Raw genomic sequence first — 22,274 nt, 5'->3', positions numbered from 1 at the left:
TTCGGCGCCGCCCATGGCCACTCCATAGCCCGCCCGTGCTGGTGTGGATGGGCCGGCTCCAAACAACCTGATCGCTGTGATCCCCTTCTTCTTGGGGGCCATGGTGATGATGAAGTCGATGCGCTAACTTCTAAACCGGATTTGCACAGCTTGCGACCCTACATGGCGCGCCAAAGATGTCAGGGGAAATGACACCTATGGGATCACAGGGAATCCCTACTACAGTTGACGGGGCACAGGGCTGCGGAAAGAGTAGGTTCGAAAGATCAACACAGGGGAATTTTACCAAGGTTCGGGCCGCAAGCGATGCGTAATACCCTAATCCTTCTTTGGTGCATATTTGGTGTTCTTGAGTTCTAGAACTAGCTGCGGTGGATCCAAGCCGAAAAAGTCGGAATCCTTCCTCACTACTCCTTGGGCCTCCTTCTATAGTCAAACTGGTTCGCCACAGTGGCACACAGGATATGGAAAGTATCTATACTGCACAAGTCTATCTCCAGGAATCGTAGGACAAATGCATTTAATGCGCTGCCGACGTGCCCTTTTGTACAGCTCGTCTTGTCCGTCACTGCCTTGCCATGCTTCAAGGCGCATCCAAGCTGACAAGGCATGCAGCGCCACACTGGTTGTTTGGCTGCTGCACTGGTGCGGTAGCAGGGTCTTCTCAAAATCTGCATGCCACCACGTAGGTGCTTGCCTGGTTGGCCTAGAAGCTGCATGCTGCCATGTAGGTGTGTGTCTAGTTGGCAGGCAGGCTGCTGGGTCGGAATGGCCATGGTGAAGTGAAACCTTGGTAAGTGCGGGCCTGGTTGTGGCCCTGCAGATATCGCCGGCAAGGGTCTTGCCGGGTTTCTGTGGTCGTCCTCGGCAAGGATCTTGCCAGGGGTCTTCATCTTCTGGTTCTTACCTAGTCTTCCGGGCCCCTGTTTATCACAAAGATCTGCAAGACACCACGTAGGCGCTCCTGAGCCTTGGCATGACGTTGTCGATGTCATCATAATCCTCAGGCTCAAAGGTGGCGGTCCCGATGGTTCTTGTTGAGGCTGTGTAGGTCGTCCCTAGAAATGCTCTTGCCGGGGGAAATCCATCTTGTCCCTTTGCTCTTCGCGCCTCTGGCTTCAACGCTACTCGGGTAGTCTTGTATCTTCGCTTCCTTTGCCCTGCCAAGCGTGGTTGCAGGTGCGGCTATGACTTCCCGTGCACAAGTAAAGGGGTACAGAAGGCCCCTACTTTTGTACACCGACACATTCTATCAGCAAATCTTACATGTTCTAGCTTGCCAACCCGTACCCGTTGTTGTAGTAGCATTTGTCGTGTGGTGCTTTAACTGTGCTGTGTTTAATTATTTCAGTTATGCAAAAATGTGATGTTTAAGTATGAATTATCCACTTTAGTTTCACGAATGGCTATATTTGGTTGTTTATATTGAGTAGATGCCTTGTTTATCTGTATTTGGTTCTTAGATTGGTTAGAGTGAGCATTTTTCCTGTTATCGGGCAGATGCCTTGTTTATATGTATTTGGTTCTTAGTTTGGTTGGAGTGAGCATTTGTCTAGTTATCAAGCAGATGCCTGGTTTATTTGTATTTGGTTGTTAGGTTGCTTTTTTCAGCATTTGTCCAGTTATCAAGCAGATACCTTTTTTATCTGTATCTGTTTTTAGGATGGTTGTAGTGAGCATTTGTCCAGTTTTCAAGCATATGCCCTGTTTATCTATATTTGCTTGTTGGGTTGGTTGCAGTGAGACTCTGTCTAGTTTTCAATGGCTATATTTGGTTATTATACTGGTCATTTATGCCTTGTTTATTTTAGTCATTCACAATGTGTTGTTCATTATAGTCGGAACTATGCCACTCGACTACATCAATACTAATTTGAACGGATATATTTGGTTGCAGTTATTCCTGGTGTTGTTAACACGTGCCCTTTATTTCAGTTTTACACATTTTATCTAGTGTGATGTTTAATCATTACCTACATTCTATTCATTTTCAACAATACCAGTTTGAATTACAATATTTGATGGTTATTAAGCCTGTTGTCGGTAACATTGCCTTCCATTTTATATCTGCTTTAACAGCATGCTGAAACCAACACAAAAGCTATCATTTGGAGATGATGTTGTTTACCTTTGCTATATTTGTTTGATGTTAAGGTTGTTGTACTTATCATGCCTTTCCACTACTTATGTAGGACAACAACGGGAGTGGCCAACATTTTCTGCCGAGGTTGGCTTCATCCCTCGGCTTGTACTCCCCTCATCATTCCATAATGTAGTGCATATAGATCCAGGCCTGGACACTTGTTAGTTTCTAATATTGACTTGTTGCTTGTAGGTACATAGGCCCTTGGCAAGGATCCACGCATCGACCCTTTTCGTGTATGGGCAATGAGATATTCATGAACAAGCATCAAGTGAGGAAACTGAAAAGGATTATTAGCAAAAAGATAGGAATGGTGGCAAGCAAATTATTTGTTTATGCTCTATCCAACACAACAGTGAGCTATAGGATGGTAACTACACACTCTGCAGCCTTCGCTTTTCAACGCCCATAATGAGTTCTTAGACAACAATGTTTGAATCTTTTTCATTCGTAGTGGTTCCCTAAGTAGTTCACTCAAGATTACCTGTGGGGACCCCGACTCATAAGTCGTGATCACCGAATGCACGTGTACAGTGATCCTAGAGATCAATGCTCACTGAACACACAGAAGCTCAATAACAAGAGTCTTACATCCATACATACCATCTTACACAAATTATGACCATTATGGTCAAGTCTTACATAGATAAAGCCACAAGGGCTGAATATCAAATAAACTTAAGCAGCGGAAATCTTCGTCGATAAGTAGAACCCATGCCATCTGCCTTAACCCTACACGCATTCTGACTGGGAAACGACCTAGTTCACATGTTCGTCTCCAAAGGACTCTTCTTTGAACTCCGGTTCTTCCATGCCTGGCCAATTAAATAACCAGTGGCAAGCCAATGAGTACTTTGAATGTACTCGCAAGCAACCCATGTTTTGGCTCAAGATACAACAATGCATGACATAGGTAAATTTTTGCAGAAAGCTGATTTTGTCATGTTATGACATGTTCAATAACTGGTGAACCATGCATCACATGGATTCAAGTAACCATAGGGGCTGGTTACGGATATCAACATAAAGGGAGAGGGCTCCAACCCAACTCATTCATGTCAAGTCCTTTGACTTGACCCAAGAAGTACTTCCCACACACACTGGTTTGTAAACAAGTGGACGTAGCCCAAGAGCGGTTACCCAACTCTCCTTAACCGTGGACACGGCTATTCGAATAATTTTACACTGTACATAGGTTGCACACTTTACCCACAAGATCCGGGGAACTTGCGTGTCATCCACGACCCGCGGTACCTCAAGTACCCGGGGTAAGCACCCGATCACTATCTTTCCCTAGACGACACTAACATGGAGTCCACTCGTTGTTCTATATCCTCACGATGTACATCATACGAGACTCACTCGAGATCGTAACATCCAAGAGGGGACACAACGGTGTATCCGGTGCCCTGTGAAAACATTCATGGCCGCCCTACCTGGCACGACCCCATCTCGAGAGAGCGCACCAACAACTCTCCCGTCACTAGTAATGCGGGCTCCAAGCTAGTATCAGCGTAGGTAATCAATAATGCCCTTTCCCATACAAGGGTAGAGTGGTTGCGCATGTAAGGTTGGAATAACGGTCGCAACTTAAACCAATCCGTTTTGAAAAACAACACACACACTTGCCTCGGTACACCGCTTCGTCATCAAGTGGTTACCCAACTCATCATCTCCCCCGGGCATAAGTGGCACCCAGTGGAGGTTTTCAAAAAGTCTTTTGAAAATACTTTGTCTCCATCACCATGCATATTCCCGTCCCTTTTTGCGTAGCACTACTTTAGCATCCTATCTACTCCCACCGGCATAACCCTCATAAGAAGGTAGGGTCATGCACAATGCAAGTATCAACAAGGAGGAAATGAAGGCAACCCACCAAAGTGGCTACCATCTCATAGGGATTCCGATGCAACAATAATAAAGTGCTATATGAAATGCATAAAAAGGGTTTCATAGACATGGTCAAAGGGCTGATTGCCTGGCTCAACAAAGTCTTCTGGGCCTTGAAAGTCTTCTGGTCCAATTCCTTCGTCAGCAACGCAATCTATCATCCCAAAATTATAACGAGAAAATAAGGCAATAATAAAACAGAAGAACCAAAGTGCTCAGAAAAATGTCAACTCATTTTTGTTAAATACTAGGTTGAAAACTAAGAAGGGGAAAATTCCTAGTTTTGGTTTTGGAGTAGCAGAATTGAAGAAATGGATTTTTAGAGGGGTTTAAATATATTCAAATTTGAATTTGAATATGAACAATACATAAAAGTTGTTTGGACATGAGTGAAAATTATACCATTAAATAGGTGGGATTTTTAGAAAAATATGGGAGTTGGAATTATTTCATTTGGATGAATATTTAATCCAGTGGAATTTTTGAAAGAGTTACAGAAAAAGAAAAGGAAAAAGGCCACTGTGCAATTGGGCCTATTCGGCCACACTGCAGCAGGCCCAGGGGGAATCCAGCCCGGGCAAGGCTGCCACGTCGAAGGTGTATTTGGGAAATACGCCTCCAGCCGACGCAGCGAACTGGTACACGCGCGCGTTTGTTTTAAACCTGACGTGTGGGACCCACACTTCAGGTCGTGAGGCTGACGGACGGGCCCCATGGCCGTCGTCGTCAACCTTGGGTCAGAGAGGGCGGCGAGCTCACCGACGCCGCTGTGGTCGACGGCGAGGCGATCTGAGGGCACTGGCGTGCTTAGGGCGGAGTCGCCGTTCGGGTGGAGGTGGAGGTGGTCGCTGGGGTGTAGGGGTTCGCCGGCGACGAGCAAGCTGGCGGCAGAGCTTCGGGAGGTGCTTGCCCCGGCCGATTCCGGCTGCAAAAGAGAGGGGAAACAGAGGGGGAATGGTCAGGGAGGTGCGGCGGGTCCAGATTGAGAGAGAGAAGGGGCGGAGAGAGCCCGTACCCCGAGATCGACGATGACCCGAGGCGGCGGAGCTCGAGCTTGATCTCGAGCTCGGGTGCTCCTGGAGGAGAGTGGAGGGCACAGGGGGCCTATTTGGAGTAGGTAGGAGCGAGTGGTGATGAGTGAGATACTCGGGGAGGCCTTTAAGTAGGCGAGCCACGGCTCACCATAGACCCGTGCGCCGACGAGGTTGTTGCCGTTGCTGTCGTCACGGGGGCGCGCGTGGGCGTGTCTGGGGTGCTCGTATGTTTGGTCCAGAGCGAGGGAAAGAAGAGAGAGAGGGAGCAGGGAGCCAGAGGCACCGTGCGTCTGAGCACGCTCACTGGTGCGCTCGGGCGGTCGTCGCGCGTGTGAGTTGGGGCGAGAGGAGGGAGAAGGAGGAGGGGACAGAGGCGTGGCATGTCGCAGACGTCGAGGCGTATCGTCGGGCGCGCTAGGGAGGCCCGAGGTGGCCGGAGGCGGTTGGAAGGGGGCGGCTACAGTGCGGGAGCGCACTGTAGCGCGCTCCAGAGTGTGCCAATGGCCGGCATGCCATTTTTTTGGTAAAGTGGGCACGACCAAGCATGTCTGGTAGCTCTAGGGAGGAGTAAAGAAGTAGGAGATGGCCTTGGATGCCCTGGGTGGCCAGTAGGAGAGGAGAGAGGTAGAAGAAGAGGGAGAAATGGGCTGTCCAGAGAGAGAAAGTGGGGTTTTACCCATCCAATAATTGAAATGTGGATTTGACATTGTTACTGGAGGTGAAAGGGGATTAGGAGGGGTTGTGGTAAAGAGTGTAGCTCATGGAGATTAGTGGAAGAGCCCCAAACAGGGTTTTTAGTTAGCATGCAGAAGGTGTTTGATATGGTTTTGGGGTACTTGCACTAATTTACTACTTGTGGCACTTGGCAGGGGTGTTTGTCATGAAAAAATGACAGGGAAAAAGGAAGATGAGCTCATTTTGAAGAGTTTGCTAATGAAGCTTTGGCAAACCCTAGAAATTAGCAGAAATGAACTTGTGTAGATCTAGTTGAGCAAATCACTTCTCCTTGATGCACCACTTGGTGTAGTGGCCTCATTTGGTCATATGAACATGCCCACAAAAGTTGGGGTCAAGGAGAGAAAGTTGGTAGTACAAACTTGTTCAAATTTGATTCTGGTCAGAGAGGGTTTTGGGGCTTTTTGGTGAACAAAATGACCTTGATTGACATGAGGCTTTGCAAGGTGATCACAACATGTATTTGTGACTTGCTGGATTTTCCTTGGATTTTTATGAAAATATTTCCTGCAGAAATATTTCAAATCCTTGAAATGGGCAGAAATAGTTTTGGGAGGTTTTGTCCAATATTTTGATCATGACCATATGGTGAAACTCTTATATATGGGAAATATATGCCCACTGAGTTTCCCTGATTTTTGTCAAATATTTTTCAAATAATAAAATAATTTTTCCCTATTAAAGACCATTTCTAGCCATAAGAAAAAGCTTTTAAATAAAATAGGAAAATAACTTTTAAAATTATCTTTTTGTGGTTTATGGGAATCCTATATCTAATAGGTTTCAAATATACTCTTTGAAATATTTTTCATACCCCAAATCAGGTACTTGCAGTGCAAACCTCAATCTAGGGGTTTTTCGAAAACTAATTTTTGAAAATACTATTTGGCCAAATTATTTTTGTAAGAAAATACTATATTGCACTATACACATGGCATGACCACTGGGCAGAAGTTTGGTGCAAGGAGATGAAGTATAGAAGGTGGAGTAGTTGACTTTAAAGAGCACTTGAAAAACCACACAGAGAAATCCAAACCCAAAATAAAAGCCAAATAATGCAAAAGTTTTTGTTGGTCCAAATTTTCATGCTTTATTAATGCAAATGACATGTTACAAAATGCAGGGTGTGACAGACCTACCCCCCTTACAAGAATCTTGTCCCCGAGATTCCTAAACTATGCTTTAAAGAGATATGGAAACTCGGATCTAAGGTAGTCTTCACGTTCCCAGGTTGCTTCTGCTTAAGTATGGTTGCTCCACTGGACCTTGAAGTACTTGATGGTGCGGCTTCGAGTGCGTCGTTCAGCCTCGTCCAAAATGCAGATGGGTCTCTCACGGTAGGTCAAATCGGGCTGAAGCTCAATGGCTTGGTGATTGACGTCCTTGTAAAGATTAGGTTTGTCTGGAACTTGGAGACACTTCCGGTGTTGTGACACGTGGAATACGTTGTGCACATCAGATAGTTCAGGTGGCAGTTCCAAATGGTAAGCCACTTCTCCTCGCCGTTCAGTGATCTCGAAGGGGCCGATGTATCTTGGTGCGAGTTTTCCTTTGACATCGAAGCGCTGGGTTCCCTTGAGAGGTGTGACCCGGAGATAGACATGGTATCCAACTCGGAAGGTCATGTCTCTCCGACGTGAGTCAGCGTAGCTCTTCTGCCTTGACTTGGCAGTCTTCAAACGCTCCCTGACAAGCTGGACTTGCTCTTCTGCTTCACGGAGGATATCAAGCCCAAAGACTAGTCCTTCTCTGGTCTTTGACCAATTGAGGGGTGTGCGACACTTGCGTCCGTACAACACCTCAAATGGTGCCATTTGGAGGATTGACTGATAACTGTTGTTGTAGGAGAACTCGGCAAAAGGAAGGCAATCTTCCCACCTAGCTCCATATGCTAAGACACAGGCTCGGAGTATGTCTTCGAGTATCTGATTCACTCGTTCTGTCTGATCTCCGGTCTGTGGGTGGAAAGCAGTGCTGAAGGACAACTTGGTCCCCATGGCCTCTTGGAACTTCTTCCAGAACCTTGAGGTAAACTGGGTTCCTTGGTCTGACACAATCTCCTTGGGAACACCATGAAGGCTTATGATTCTGTTGATGTAGAGGCTGGCTAGCTGGTTTCCCTTGTAAGTCGTTTTGACCGGAATGAAATGGGCTACTTTGGTCAAATGGTCGACTATGACCCAGATGGAGTCATGTCCCTTATTTGACCTGGGTAATCCAGTGATGAAGTCCATTCCGACTTTATCCCATTTCCATTCAGGCACCTTGAGAGGCTGTAACAATCCAGCGGGTCGCTGGTGTTCAGCTTTGACCCTTTGGCATATGTCACACTTAGCGATGAAAGTGGCTATCTCTCTCTTCATGACATGCCACCAGAATATTTCCTTTAGTTCTTGATACATCTTGGTTCCTCCAGGGTGGATGGAATACGGGGTGTCATGAGCTTCTTGCAAGATCAAATTCTTGAGCTCAATCTTGTTGGGTACGCAAATGCGATTCCCAAACCACACAATTCCTTGCTCATCCTCTGAGAATCCTGGGGCCTTGCCTGCCTTGATCTTCCTCTTGATGCCTTCAATACTTTCGTGTCCCTTCTGAGCTTCCTTAACATCATCTATCAAGGTAGGCCTAACTTCGAGGTTGGCCAAGAATCCTGGTGCAACCAGTTCCAACCTGAAGATTTCAAGTTCTTCATACAAGGCGGGTAGCCTGTCCTTAAGCATAGCATTCAAGGAACAAGCCTTTCTGCCTAATGCATCTGCTACCACATTAGCCTTTCCAGGGTGGTATTGAACACTAAGGTCATAATCCTTGATCAAATCTAGCCATATTCTTTGCCTCGTGGTCAATTCCTTCTGAGTGAAAATATACTTTAGACTTTTGTGATCCGTGTATATCTCACACCGCTTCCCTAGGAGGTAATGTCGCCATGTCTTCAGGGCATGAACTACAGCTGCCAACTCGAGGTCATGAGTAGCATAGTTCTCTTCATGAGGCCGTAGTTGCCTCGAAAGGTAAGCCACGACTCTGCCCTGTTGCATCAGAACACCTCCCAGTCCAGTTCTCGACGCATCACAATATATCACAAATTCCTTGTGTATATCTGGTGTGGCCAAAACTGGGGCGGTGGTCAATCTCTTCTTCAGCTCTTGGAAGCTTTCTTCGCACTTTGACGTCCATTCAAACTTCTTGTCCTTCTTCAAGAGATGAGTCATGGGTCGTGCAATGCTTGAGAATCCTTCAATGAACTTGCGGTAATATCCTACAAGTCCGAGGAAGCTTCTGACTTCCTTCACATTGCTTGGGGATTGCCATTCAGTCACGGCTTCAATCTTAGCGGGATCGACCGACAATCCTTCTTCGGTCAAAACATGGCCCAAGAATCCAACTTCACGTAGGCAAAATTCGCACTTGCTGAACTTGGCATGCACTTGGTGCTCTCGAAGCTTGTCTAGGACCATCCTCAAGTGTTGCTCGTGCTCTTCTTCCGTCTTCGAGAAGACAAGAATGTCATCAATGAAGAAAACGACAAACTTGTCCAAATATTCCATGAAGACCTTATTCATGAGATACATGAAGTAAGCTAGGGCATTGGTCAATCCAAAGGACATGACCGTGCACTCATACAGGCCATATCTGGTTACAAATGCCGTTTTCGGAATATCTTGGGGTCTGATTTTCAGCTGGTAGTACCCAGATCTGAGGTCGATCTTGGAGAACACCTTGGCCCCATTGAGTTGATCAAAAAGATCTTCAATCTTGGGAAGTGGATACTTGTTCTTGATCGTAACTTCATTGAGGGAGCGGTAGTCAATGCACAAGCGGATGGCACCGTCCTTCTTTGCCACAAACAGAACAGGTGATCCCCAAGGGGAGGCACTAGGGTAGATAAATCCTTTCCTCAACTGCTCTTCCAGTTGCTTCTCCAACTCTGCTAACTCTTCCGATCCCATTCTATAAGGCTTCTTATAGATGGGTCCTGCTCCGGGCGCTGACCGCTGTGTCGCGTGATCTGTCATTATCATTGCGACTGTTATGTTTGATTTGTCGTGGTTTTCCATTGCCGTCTCGGATTTCGGAGGTGCCCGAGTCGCTGGTGATGTTGCTTATACGAGCGATCCAGCTGTCTTCTCCCACGCAAAAGCGAGTCATTAGAGCGGTAAGGGCTATCATTGATTTAGGTCCTTCTTGACCGAGGTGGTGTGCAAGCCATTCATCCCGAACGCTGTGTTTGAAGGCCGCAAGGGCTTCCGCGTGCCGACAGTCGACGATTTGGTTCTTTTTATCTAAGAACCTAGTCTAGAGCTTCCTGGATGACTCTCCGGGCTGCTGGACAATGTGACTTAAGTCATCGGCGTCCGGTGTCGAGACATATGTTCCTTGGAATTGTCGCGAAAGGCTTCCTCCAAATCTTCCAAGCTGCCAATAGAATTTTCCGGCAGACTGTTTAACCAGTGACGAGCTGGTCCTTTGAGTTTTAGCGGTAGGTATTTGATGGCATGAAGGTCATCTCCACGGGCCATGTGGATATGGAGGAGGAAGTCCTCGATCCATACCGCGGGATCCATTGTTCTGTCGTATGATTTGATATTCATGGGTTTGAACCTGTTTGGGAATTCATGCTCCATTACTTCGTCTGTGAAGCAAAGTGGGTGTGCGGCACCTCTATGTTGGGCCACACTGCGACATACCTCTGATGGAGTCCGTTTGCGGTCTTCGGCCCGAGTGTGGCTAGGTTTGTCATGTTCGAATAGGTAGCCGTCGCCGCGTGTCGAGGCACGTCCTCGTGATCCATAAATCGATCTGGTATGCCCCGCTCTGTTATTCCGGTCCTTCCGGAGGTCATATGTGTGACCGAGAGCTGTTTTATCTTTGCCTTTATAATCAGGTGGGGTGGGCCAGTGCTCGGCTTGAGTTGCCGCTTTATTCTGGCCAGGTGGTATTCTGTCAGCCCCATTGCGTGATGATGGTATGAGCTCTAGTGCCTCATCGTCGAACTGCGGTAGTAATTTGCGCTTTGGGTAACTTTTGGCTAGGCGCTTAAGGCCGTATTCTTCGGCTGCTAGGACATCGGTCCATCTATCATTTAGCAGATCTTGATCATCTTGAAGTTGTAGCTGCTTCTTTTTCAGGCTTCTTGCACTGGCTATTAGCTGGCGCTTGAAGCGCTCCTGCTCGAGAGGTTCCTCAGGCACGATGAAATCCTCGTCACCGAGGCTCTCCTCATCCTCGAAGAGCGGAAGATAATTACTGTCCTCCAAGTCATCGTGTATGTCCTGTTCATCAGGGCTATCGTGCCCAACTTCCCATTCATTCTGTTCAGACATTGCCCCAACGGGGTCTTCATTGTCTTTGGTGTCGTCTGGAGTATTATTTTCTCCCGTGCCGGTGTTGCTGTCTTTTGCACGGCATGACTTAGAGTGGTGCCGCTGACGCTAGTGTCTAGGCTGTGTCCCTGGAGGTTTATCCTCAATTGGACCATCTTTGTCATCATAGTGAGGTTCTCTATGTGTGTCCACCATGTATACTTTGTACGAAGAAGTGGCCGTCCGGCATCCGATAAGCGACGGTTTTCGACCATGTTCCTCCTCTGCATCGTCGTCTATACCGTCGATGTCTTCGAAGCCGTAATCGAGCATGTCGGTTAAGTCATCGACAGTGGCTATGATGTGGGTGGTGGATGATGAGCGAAATTCCCCATCAACAGCCCCTGGTTCGAACCGGTTATAATTCGGTTGCGGGTCCTTTGCTAAGGACATGTTTTTTAATGAGTTTAGCATGTCGCCCAAAGGCGAGTGCTGGAAGATGTCTGCGGTGATGAACTCGAAGATCGATAAATGATCAAGTTCGGCGTCCGCGGGCTTACGTGGTTCAGAACTTACGGCCGGAGATGAGTCTGGAGTTCAAGTGACAAAGATGTCGTGAGAGGTTAAGTCTATGTGCGGCTCCAACGCCGTAGTATCCGTGGCCTCCGTGGTGGGGTTGATCCTCCCGTACTCAGATGGCGCAGTCTGCTCCGGCTCTAAGGCCGGAGTGGTTATAGGAGCGATCTCCTAGATGCGGTCTGATGACAGATTTAGGTCATGATCATTGGGATGACTAGGGCAGGCAACCACGGTCTCGAATCGGGCGAAGATCAAGTCTCCACGGATGTCCGCAACGTAGTTCAAGCTCCCAAATCTTACCTGATGGCCAGGGGCATAGCTTTCGATCTACTCCAGAGGGCCAGGCGAACTGGCCCATAATGCGAAGCTGCCGGACACAAAGATTTGCCCGGGGAGGAAAGTTTCTTCTTGGACATCGTTGTTATTGACGATTGAAGGGGCCATCAAACCTTTTGGCGACAGCATAGTGGAACTCTCAATGAAAGCTGGTACATGATGGACCGACAGGCTACTTTCTCGGCTTCTTCCTGTTCCTCAGGGAGTTCCCCTGTTTGGAGGAAACGGATGGTGCGCTGCGCCCATGCCGGAGCCTGGGGCTCGACGGTAAGGACTAAAGGCTCGTCTATGGCTGCAAGGGCAGCCACATCTATAGTCAGGGCTTGTGGCCCCGTCGGAGGTTGCCGCTCCCCGGCGAGTCTAGGACAGCTGGCAATGTCCTTGCCGGCGGCCCCCGGGAGCTCAGCTGGAAAGTACTTGTCGGGGCCCGCCTTGCTTCATTTGTTCTGTCCTGCTGATGGCTCAACGAATGGCTGGGTTAATTGAAGCACAATGTACCTGGTTCCACAAGCAAATTTAGGGAAGCGCGCTTTCACAAGTCATCGGCAATGGTGTTTTCTGCCCGGGGAACATGCTCTACTTGTAGACTGTCAAAACGCTCCTCCAACTTCCTCACCTCATCTACATAGGCCTCCATCAGGGGGCTCTGGTAATCCTTGTTGACTTGCTTGACGATGAGCTGCGAATCACCTCTGATGATGAGCTTCCTCATTCCGAGGTCTGCCACGATCCTGAGACCGGCAAGCGATCCCTCGTACTCTTCCGTATTGGTCGTTGATTTTTCCCAGGGAAAGTGCATCTGGACTACATACTTGAGGAGCTCTCTGGTGGGTGCGACTAGTAATATGCCGGCACCAGCACCTTGCTGCGAGAAGGCTCCATCGAAGTACATGATCCAGTCATGGCTCGTCTCCTTGCTGGGAATGGTAGTTTCTTGAATCTCTTCGTCGGGCGTTGATGTCCATCTGCAATGAACTCTGCCAAAGCTCGGCCGTTGATTGTCGAAGTACTCTCAAACTTGAGGCTAAAGCTCAACAGTTCAAAAGCCCATTCCACAATCCTCCCAGTTGCATCCGGGTTGTGCAAGATTCGTTCCAAAGGGAGGCGGGTGACGACTGTGATCTTGTGTGGTTGGAAATAGGGACGCTGCTTTCTCGAGGCCATAAGGAGGCCAAAAAGCAGCTTCTACATACCTTGATCTAGCCCCCTGCAAGAGGGAGCTGACAAAATAGACCGGGTGCTGCACCACCTTCTTCTTCTATTCAACTTCGCCCATTTGTGAAGACTCTGTCTCGCCGGGACCGGGCCTTGCTAGGGGTTCCGCTTTGCTGGCGCCAGGCCCTGCCGAGGAGAGCCCCGGCCCATCATCCGACGGCTCCGCTGCTGTTGCTGCCGCTTCTTCCTCAATTTCTCTCTGTCCCACCAGCGCGAGACTGAGCACTTGATTTGTTGCTGCTAAGTATAGCAGCAACAGCTCTTGTGGTTTAGGCACGACTAGTATTGGCGTGAAGGAGAGGTACCTCTTCAAGTCCTGCAGTGCCGCCTATGCCCCAGGAGTCCATTTCACCAGACCAGCCTTTTCCAGAACTTTGAAAAAGGGGAGGGCGCGCTCAACAGACTTGGAGATGGTCCTACTTAGGGCGGCAATGCAGCAGGCGAGCCTACAGACATCTTTGACCCGTCTTGGCGCCTCAATTTGCTCAATTGCTTTGATCTTTTCGGGATTTACATCGATTCCGTGTTGAGACAGAAAGAACCCAAGAAGCTTGTCGGATGGGACACCGAACACGCACTTCTCTAGGATGAGCTTGTGGTTGATCTTGCGCAGATTTGCAAGTGTTTCTTCTAGATCTTGCACGAGCGTGGCCCTGTCCTTGGTTTTGACCACTATGTCATCGATATAAGCTTCCATGTTCCTATGCAGCCGAGGCTCAAAACAAATTTGGACCGCTCGGGCAAACGTCGAACCAACGCTTTTAACCCGAAAGGCATACATAGAAAACAATATGTACCACACGGGGTGATGAATGCGGTCTTTTCTTCGTCTTCCTTCATCATGATAATCTGGTGGTATCCTCAATAGGCGTCGAGGAACGGCAGCAGGTCACACCTGGTAGTGGACTCCACAATCTGGTCGATGCGTGGCAGATGGAAAGGATCCTTTGGACATGCTTTATTGATATCTGTGTAGTCAATACACAACCTCCATTTCCCATTCTCCCTACGCACCACCACTGGATTGGCCAACCACGTGGGGTGGAGTACTCCTCTAACTAGGCCTGCCGCCTGGAACTTTCTGATCTCCTTGATGATGAACTCTTGTCACTCCAAAGCTTGCTTCCTGACCTTAAGCTTGACGGGCCGCGCATGAGGACATACATCAAGATGGTGCTTAATCACCTCCCTGGGAACGCCAGGGATGTCGGATGCTTGCCATGCAAACACGTCGACATTCGCCCATAGGAAGGCGACGAGCGCGCTTTCCTATTTGCTGTCCAAGGTGGAGCTTATAGTAAAAGCCCCGCCCGTGTCGTCCCCCTTGACGGGCACCCTCTTGGTCTCTGGTGGTGCTGCCTTGGATTTCTTGCTCTTGCCGGTGGAGCTCTCTGGCACGTCCTCGACGAGAGCGCTGCACTCCGAAGAGGCGCGCTTGCCGGCGTGGGTGCGGGAGGTCTTGCCGGAAGAGGTTTTGCCGGAAGAGGTCTCGCCTATTTTCTTCCGTCCGGGGGTTTCACCGGCAGGAGCCAGTGCCTTGGCGGCAGTTGCTGCAACTGCCTCTCGGTAGAGTTGGTCGGCGCAGATGAGCGCGTCTTTCTTGTTGGAGGGGACAGTGATGATGGTCAGAGGCCTGGGCATCTTCAATGTGTTGTAGACATAATGTGACGCCGCCATGAACTTGGCCAGCGCTGGGTGGCCAAGGATCCCGTTGTAGGGAAAGGGGATCTTGGCGACATCAAAGACGATCTTCTCCGTGATTTTACCTTTCGGCTGACTCCTCCCCGGGTTGACCACTTGAAATGTGACCATCTCCTTGATGTCTCCATCAGGGATTTGTAGCCTCTTGATCACAGCAGGCGTGATCAAGTTCAGTCCGGCCCCACCATCCACTAGCACTTTTGTAACCTTGGGGTTGCGTATTTTTGGTGAAACCAACAACGGCAAACACCCGACCGCGGTTGTGCGATCAGGGTGGTCCTCGGTGTAAAAATGATAGGGGTGTTGGACTACTTTAGTGGCTTCCGGGCAACGATCGATGGTTCTGCCGCGGTAATCTCACGTGTCCACTACTTTAGTTGGCGGTGAGAGGTGTGTAGTGAGGCGCCACCGTTGATGCACATGGCCTCTGTAGCTTTCTAGAACTCATGCTCGCCGGACTCGTCATCCCCATCATGATCATCATCTTCCTCCTTCTTATCACGGCCCCGAGTGGGCCTCTCTTGTTGATTATCCTTGTCGGGGCGACCTCCTTGGACACCACGTTTCTTGCCGGACCCCTCAACACCATCCTGCCCCTTCTCCTTGTCCTGCCTTTCATATTCAGCTTTCTGCTTCTCCGCAAGCAGCTCAAACTGTCGGCAGTTCTGGCGGTCATGGCCCTTGGTGCGATGGATCTTGCAGTACTGTTTGTCGGAGCCTCCTGGCTTGTCGGTAGCCACCAAGGCCCCGCAGGCAGCGCACCCGGCAACTTCCTTGCCGGGGTCCTCTGCCTTGGCCTTCTTGGCGGTGCCGGGGTCACCGGATCCCTCAACGGCAAGCACAGTCTTGCCCTTGCGCTTTCTGTTGCAGCGTCTGCCCTTCTTCGTCAGGGCGACGACGTCTTCATTCGTGGAGTCGGTTTCCGCACGGGCGTCCTCGCCAGGGTACTTCCTTCCTTCCTTAGCCGGGGCACATCTATCAGCTAGAACATAAAGTTCGGCTACATCCTTAACCTTGTTCATCGCCAGCTCTTCTTGCATCTTGCGGTTGCGTACATTCTGATGGAATGCACTGATGACAGCGACGGGGTGAACATCTGGGATGGTGTACTTTACACGGCTGAATCTTTGTATGTATTTCCGTAGGGTCTCGCCGTCCTTCTGGGGGGATTACATGCAGATCACTTGCCTGGCTAGGAGCTTGGTGGCCTCCGGTAAAGGCACCAACAAAGTCGTGGCACAGATCCAACCAAGAAGAGATAGAATCCACTGGCAGGTGCATCAACCATGACATGACGTTGGGTTTAAGCGCCAACGGAAAGAAGTTGGCGAGCACCTTGTCATCGCGAGCCCCGACGGCTTGCATCGTGATGGTGTAGATGATGAGGAACTCCGACAGGTGAGTCTTACCGCTGTACTTTTCCACAACATCAGGCTTGAACATGCAGTGGGAGGGCCACTCGAACTGCCGCAGCTCTCGGGTAAAGGCTGGACAACCCACCTCGTAAGGCAGGACACCGGAGCCCCCCGGTGCTGGGTGGTCCATAGTATGCCCCGCACGGCGATCTAACTGTTGGCGCACTTCCCACCTTCACTCGATGGTGGTTCGAGTGTCTTCCTGAGCTCGCTCTTGAAGAACTCGACGTTGGTCGCAGCGGGTTCGCGGGTCGGATGATGCCGTGGAAACATTGTCACACGCGTTGGCCCGACGGGCCGGCGCCTGCTGTTGCTGGCGTGGGGGAGGAGAGTGCATCGTGGTCGCACAACCACCAGTCCTCCCAGATCTGGCGTGCACCGGCTCTACAGAACGTCGGCGTGAGTGTCTCGCTAACTTGGGCTCAGCTTTGTTAGCGAAGCTGATGAGGCTCTGGATGGTGGCTCTCCACTTGTTGAGCTTCTCCGCGTCCGTGGGAAAGTCGAGGAGCAGTTGCACGTGCGCCAATGCTTTTGCTGGCATGGGTGGCAGCGAAAGCTGCGTGGACCGTGACGCGCTCCGACTTCTAACCATGTTAGAAGGAGTTCTATCACGGTCTCGTGGTCACACATCACCTCTGTCAGCGTCCGGGCGCGCACGCCGGCCGGGTGCATCCTCAGAGTGACGCAAAGGTCTCTTCTCGCGGCAGCGCCTGTGTCGCGGTGTTGTTCAACGCGCGCGGCCTGGGGACGTCGCGGCACGGATGCCGGCTGGGGCTTCCGGGAGGTGGCCGTGCCGCTCGTCGGCAGCACAGCCCCGCCCCCGAGCCCAGCGGCGTTTGTCTCGTCGTCTTGGACCCGAACAACGCCGCTCGCCTGGCTCCGATTGCCATAGTGTCATGGATGCTCGCGGGCCGCGCCTTCGGCGCCGCCCATGGCCACTCCATAGCCCGCCCGTGCTGGTGTGGATGGGCCGGCTCCAAACAACCTGATCGCTGTGATCCCCTTCTTCTTGGGGGCCATGGTGATGATGAAGTCGATGCGCTAACTTCTAAACCGGATTTGCACAGCTTGCGACCCTACATGGCGCGCCAAAGATGTCAGGGGAAATGACACCTATGGGATCACAGGGAATCCCTACTACAGTTGACGGGGCACAGGGCTGCGGAAAGAGTAGGTTCGAAAGATCAACACAGGGGAATTTTATCAAGGTTCGGGCCGCAAGCAATGCGTAATACCCTAATCCTTCTTTGGTGCATATTTGGTGTTCTTGAGTTCTAGAACTAGCTGCGGTGGATCCAAGCCGAAAAAGTCGGAATCCTTCCTCACTACTCCTTGGGCCTCCTTCTATAGTCAAACGGGTTCGCCACAGTGGCACACAGGATATGGAAAGTATCTATAGTGCACAAGTCTATCTCCAGGAATCGTAGGACAAATGCATTTAATGCGCTGCCGACGTGCCCTTTTGTACAGCTCGTCTTGTCCGTCACTGCCTTGCCATGCTTCAAGGCGCATCCAAGCTGACAAGGCATGCAGCGCCACACTGGTTGGTTGGCTGCTGCACTGGTGCGGTAGCAGGGTCTTCTCAAAATCTGCATGCCACCACGTAGGTGCTTGCCTGGTTGGCCTAGAAGCTGCATGCTGCCATGTAGGTGTGTGTCTAGTTGGCAGGCAGGCTGCTGGGTCGGAATGGCCATGGTGAAGTGAAACCTTGGTAAGTGCGGGCCTGGTTGTGGCCCTGCAGATATCGCCGGCAAGGGTCTTGCCGGGTTTCTGTGGTCGTCCTCGGCAAGGATCTTGCCAGGGGTCTTCATCTTCTGGTTCTTACCTAGTCTTCCGGGCCCCTGTTTATCACAAAGATCTGCAAGACACCACGTAGGCGCTCCTGAGCCTTGGCATGACGTTGTCGATGTCATCATAATCCTCAGGCTCAAAGGTGGCGGTCCCGATGGTTCTTGTTGAGGCTGTGTAGGTCGTCCCTAGAAATGCTCTTGCCGGGGGAAATCCATCTTGTCCCTTTGCTCTTCGCGCCTCTGGCTTCAACGCTACTCGGGTAGTCTTGTATCTTCGCTTCCTTTGCCCTGCCAAGCGTGGTTGCAGGTGCGGCTATGACTTCCCGTGCACAAGTAAAGGGGTACAGAAGGCCCCTACTTTTGTACACCGACACATTCTATCAGCAAATCTTACATGTTCTAGCTTGCCAACCCGTACCCGTTGTTGTAGTAGCATTTGTCGTGTGGTGCTTTAACTGTGCTGTGTTTAATTATTTCAGTTATGCAAAAATGTGATGTTTAAGTATGAATTATCCACTTTAGTTTCACGAATGGCTATATTTGGTTGTTTATATTGAGTAGATGCCTTGTTTATCTGTATTTGGTTCTTAGGTTGGTTGGAGTGAGCATTTTTCCTGTTATCGGGCAGATGCCTTGTTTATATGTATTTGGTTCTTAGTTTGGTTGGAGTGAGCATTTGTCTAGTTATCAAGCAGATGCCTGGTTTATTTGTATTTGGTTGTTAGGTTGCTTTTTTCAGCATTTGTCCAGTTATCAAGCAGATACCTTTTTTATCTGTATCTGCTTTTTAGGATGGTTGTAGTGAGCATTTGTCCAGTTTTCAAGCATATGCCCTGTTTATCTATATTTGCTTGTTGGGTTGGTTGCAGTGAGACTCTGTCTAGTTTTCAATGGCTATATTTGGTTATTATACTGGTCATTTATGCCTTGTTTATTTTAGTCATTCACAATGTGTTGTTCATTATAGTCGGAACTATGCCACTCGACTACATCAATACTAATTTGAACGGATATATTTGGTTGCAGTTATTCCTGGTGTTGTTAACACGTGCCCTTTATTTCAGTTTTACACATTTTATCTAGTGTGATGTTTAACCATTACCTACATTCTATTCATTTTCAACAATACCAGTTTGAATTACAATATTTGATGGTTATTAAGCCTGCTGTCGGTAACATTGCCTTCCATTTTATATCTGCTTTAACAGCATGCTGAAACCAACACAAAATCTATCATTTGGAGATGATGTTGTTTACCTTTGCTATATTTGTTTGATGTTAAGGTTGTTGTACTTATCATGCCTTTCCACTACTTATGTAGGACAACAACGGGAGTGGCCAACATTTTCTGCCGAGGTTGGCTTCATCCCTCGGCTTGTACTCCCCTCATCATTCCATAATGTAGTGCATATAGATCCAGGCCTGGACACTTGTTAGTTTCTAATATTGACTTGTTGCTTGTAGGTACATAGGCCCTTGGCAAGGATCCACGCATCGACCCTTTTCGTGTATGGGCAATGAGATATTCATGAACAAGCATCAAGTGAGGAAACTGAAAAGGATTATTAGCAAAAAGATAGGAATGGTGGCAAGCAAATTATTTGTTTATGCTCTGTCCAACACAACAGTGAGCTATAGGATGGTAACTACACACTCTGCGGCCTTCGCTTTTCAACGCCCATAATGAGTTCTTAGACAACAATGTTTGAATCTTTTTCATTCGTAGTGGTTCCCTAAGTAGTTCACTCAAGATTACCTGTGGGGACCCCGACTCATAAGTCGTGATCATCGAATGCACGTGTACAGTGATCCTAGAGATCAATGCTCACTGAACACACAGAAGCTCAATAACAAGAGTCTTACATCCATACATACCATCTTACACAAATTATGACCATTATGGTCAAGTCTTACAAAGATAAAGCCACAAGGGCTGAATATCAAATAAACTTAAGCAGCGGAAATCTTCGTCGATAAGTAGAACCCATGCCATCTGCCTTAACCCTACAGGCATTCTGACTGGGAAACGACCTAGTTCACATGTTCGTCTCCAAAGGACTCTTCTTTGAACTCCGGTTCTTCCATGCCTGGCCAATTAAATAACCAGTGGCAAGACAATGAGTACTTTGAATGTACTCGCAAGCAACCCATGTTTTGGCTCAAGATACAACAATGCATGACATAGGTAAATTTTTGCAGAAAGCTGATTTTGTCGTGTTATGACATGTTCAATAACTGGTGAACCATGCATCACATGGATTCAAGTAACCATAGGGGCTGGTTACAGATATCAACATAAAGGGAGAGGGCTCCAACCCAACTCATTCATGTCAAGTCCTTTGACTTGACCCAAGAAGTACTTCCCACACACACTGGTTTGTAAACAAGTGGACGTAGCCCAAGAGCGGTTACCCAACTCTCCTTGACCGTGGACACGGCTATTCGAATAATTTTACACTCTACATAGGTTGCACACTTTACCCACAAGATCCGGGGAACTTGCGTGTCATCCACGACCCGCGGTACCTCAAGTACCCGGGGTAAGCACCCGATCACTATCTTTCCCTAGACGACACTAACATGGAGTCCACACGTTGTTCTATATCCTCACGATGTACATCATATGAGACTCACTCGAGATCGTAACATCCAAGAGGGGACACAACGGTGTATCCGGTGCCCTGTGAAAACATTCATGGCCGCCCTACCTGGCACGACCCCATCTCGAGAGAGCGCACCAACAACTCTCCCGTCACTAGTAATGCGGGCTCCAAGCTAGTATCAGCATAGGTAATCAATAATGCCCTTTCCCATACAAGGGTAGAGTGGTTGCGCATGTAAGGTTGGAATAACGGTCGCAACTTAAACCAATCCATTTTGAAAAACAACACACACACTTGCCTCGGTACACCGCTTCGTCATCAAGTGGTTACCCAACTCATCATCTCCCCCGGGCATAAGTGGCACCCGATGGAGGTTTTCAAAAAGTCTTTTGAAAATACTTTGTCTCCATCACCATGCATATTCCCGTCCCTTTTTGCGTAGCACTACTTTAGCATCCTATCTACTCCCACCGGCATAACCCTCATAAGAAGGTAGGGTCATGCACAATGCAAGTATCAACAAGGAGGAAATGAAGGCAACCCACCAAAGTGGCTACCATCTCATAGGGATTCCGATGCAACAATAATAAAGTGCTATATGAAATGCATAAAAAGGGTTTCATAGACATGGTCAAAGGGCTGCTTGCCTGGCTCAACAAAGTCTTCTGGGCCTTGAAAGTCTTCTGGTCCAATTCCTTCGTCAGCAACACAATCTATCATCCCAAAATAATAACGAGAAAATAAGGCAATAATAAAACAGAAAAACCAAAGTGCTCAGAAAAATGTCAACTCATTTTTGTTAAATACTAGGTTGAAAACTAAGAAGGGGAAAATTCCTAGTTTTGGTTTTGGAGTAGCAGAATTGAAGAAATGGATTTTTAGAGGGGTTTAAATATATTCAAATTTGAATTTGAATATGAACAATACATAAAAGTTGTTTGGACATGAGTGAAAATTATACCATTAAATAGGTGGGATTTTTAGAAAAATATGGGAGTTGGAATTATTTCATTTGGATGAATATTTAATCCAGTGGAATTTTTGAAAGAGTTACAGAAAAAGAAAAGGAAAAAGGCCACTGTGCAATTGGGCCTATTCGGCCACACTGCAGCAGGCCCAGGGGGAATCCAGCCCGGGCAAGGCTGCCACGTCGAAGGCGTATTTGGGAAATACGCCTCCAGCCGACGCAGCGAACTGGTACACGCGCGCGTTTGTTTTAAACCTGACGTGTGGGACCCACACTTCAGGTCGTGAGGCTGACGGACGGGTCCCACGGCCGTCGTCGTCAACCTTGGGTCAGAGAGGGCGGCGAGCTCACCGACGCCGCTGTGGTCGACGGCGAGGCGATCTGAGGGCACTGGCGTGCTCAGGGCGGAGTCGCCGTTCGGGTGGAGGTGGAGGTGGTCGCTGGGGTGTAGGGGTTCGCCGGCGACGAGCAAGCTGGCGGCAGAGCTTCGGGAGGTGCTTGCCCCGGCCGATTCTGGCTGCAAAAGAGAGGGGAAACAGAGGGGGAATGGTCAGGGAGGT

At 49.0% G+C, this 22,274-nt stretch overlaps 1 protein-coding gene across 1 annotated transcript; it reads right to left on the bottom strand.

Annotated features, from left to right (window-relative positions):
• Positions 1–7,043: 7,043 nt before the first annotated feature.
• Positions 7,044–9,755, bottom strand: LOC147965060 (uncharacterized). Its single transcript, XM_087530269.1, has 3 exons — positions 9,337–9,755; positions 8,308–8,475; positions 7,044–7,680 (listed from the first exon to the last, which is right to left on the bottom strand). The coding sequence occupies exons 1-3, from the start codon at positions 9,753–9,755 to the stop codon at positions 7,044–7,046; spliced, it is 1,224 nt and encodes a 407-aa protein (XP_087386395.1).
• Between the last annotated feature and the right edge of the window lie 12,519 nt (positions 9,756–22,274).

The sequence above is a fragment of the Triticum urartu genome, chromosome 6A, assembly GCF_056163025.1.
Source record: "Triticum urartu cultivar PI428250 chromosome 6A, HENAU_Tu73, whole genome shotgun sequence".
Taxonomy (NCBI): Eukaryota; Viridiplantae; Streptophyta; class Magnoliopsida; order Poales; family Poaceae; genus Triticum; species Triticum urartu.
Note: the sequence above shows the minus strand (reverse complement) of the source record. Positions and strands in the feature narration are given on the sequence as shown.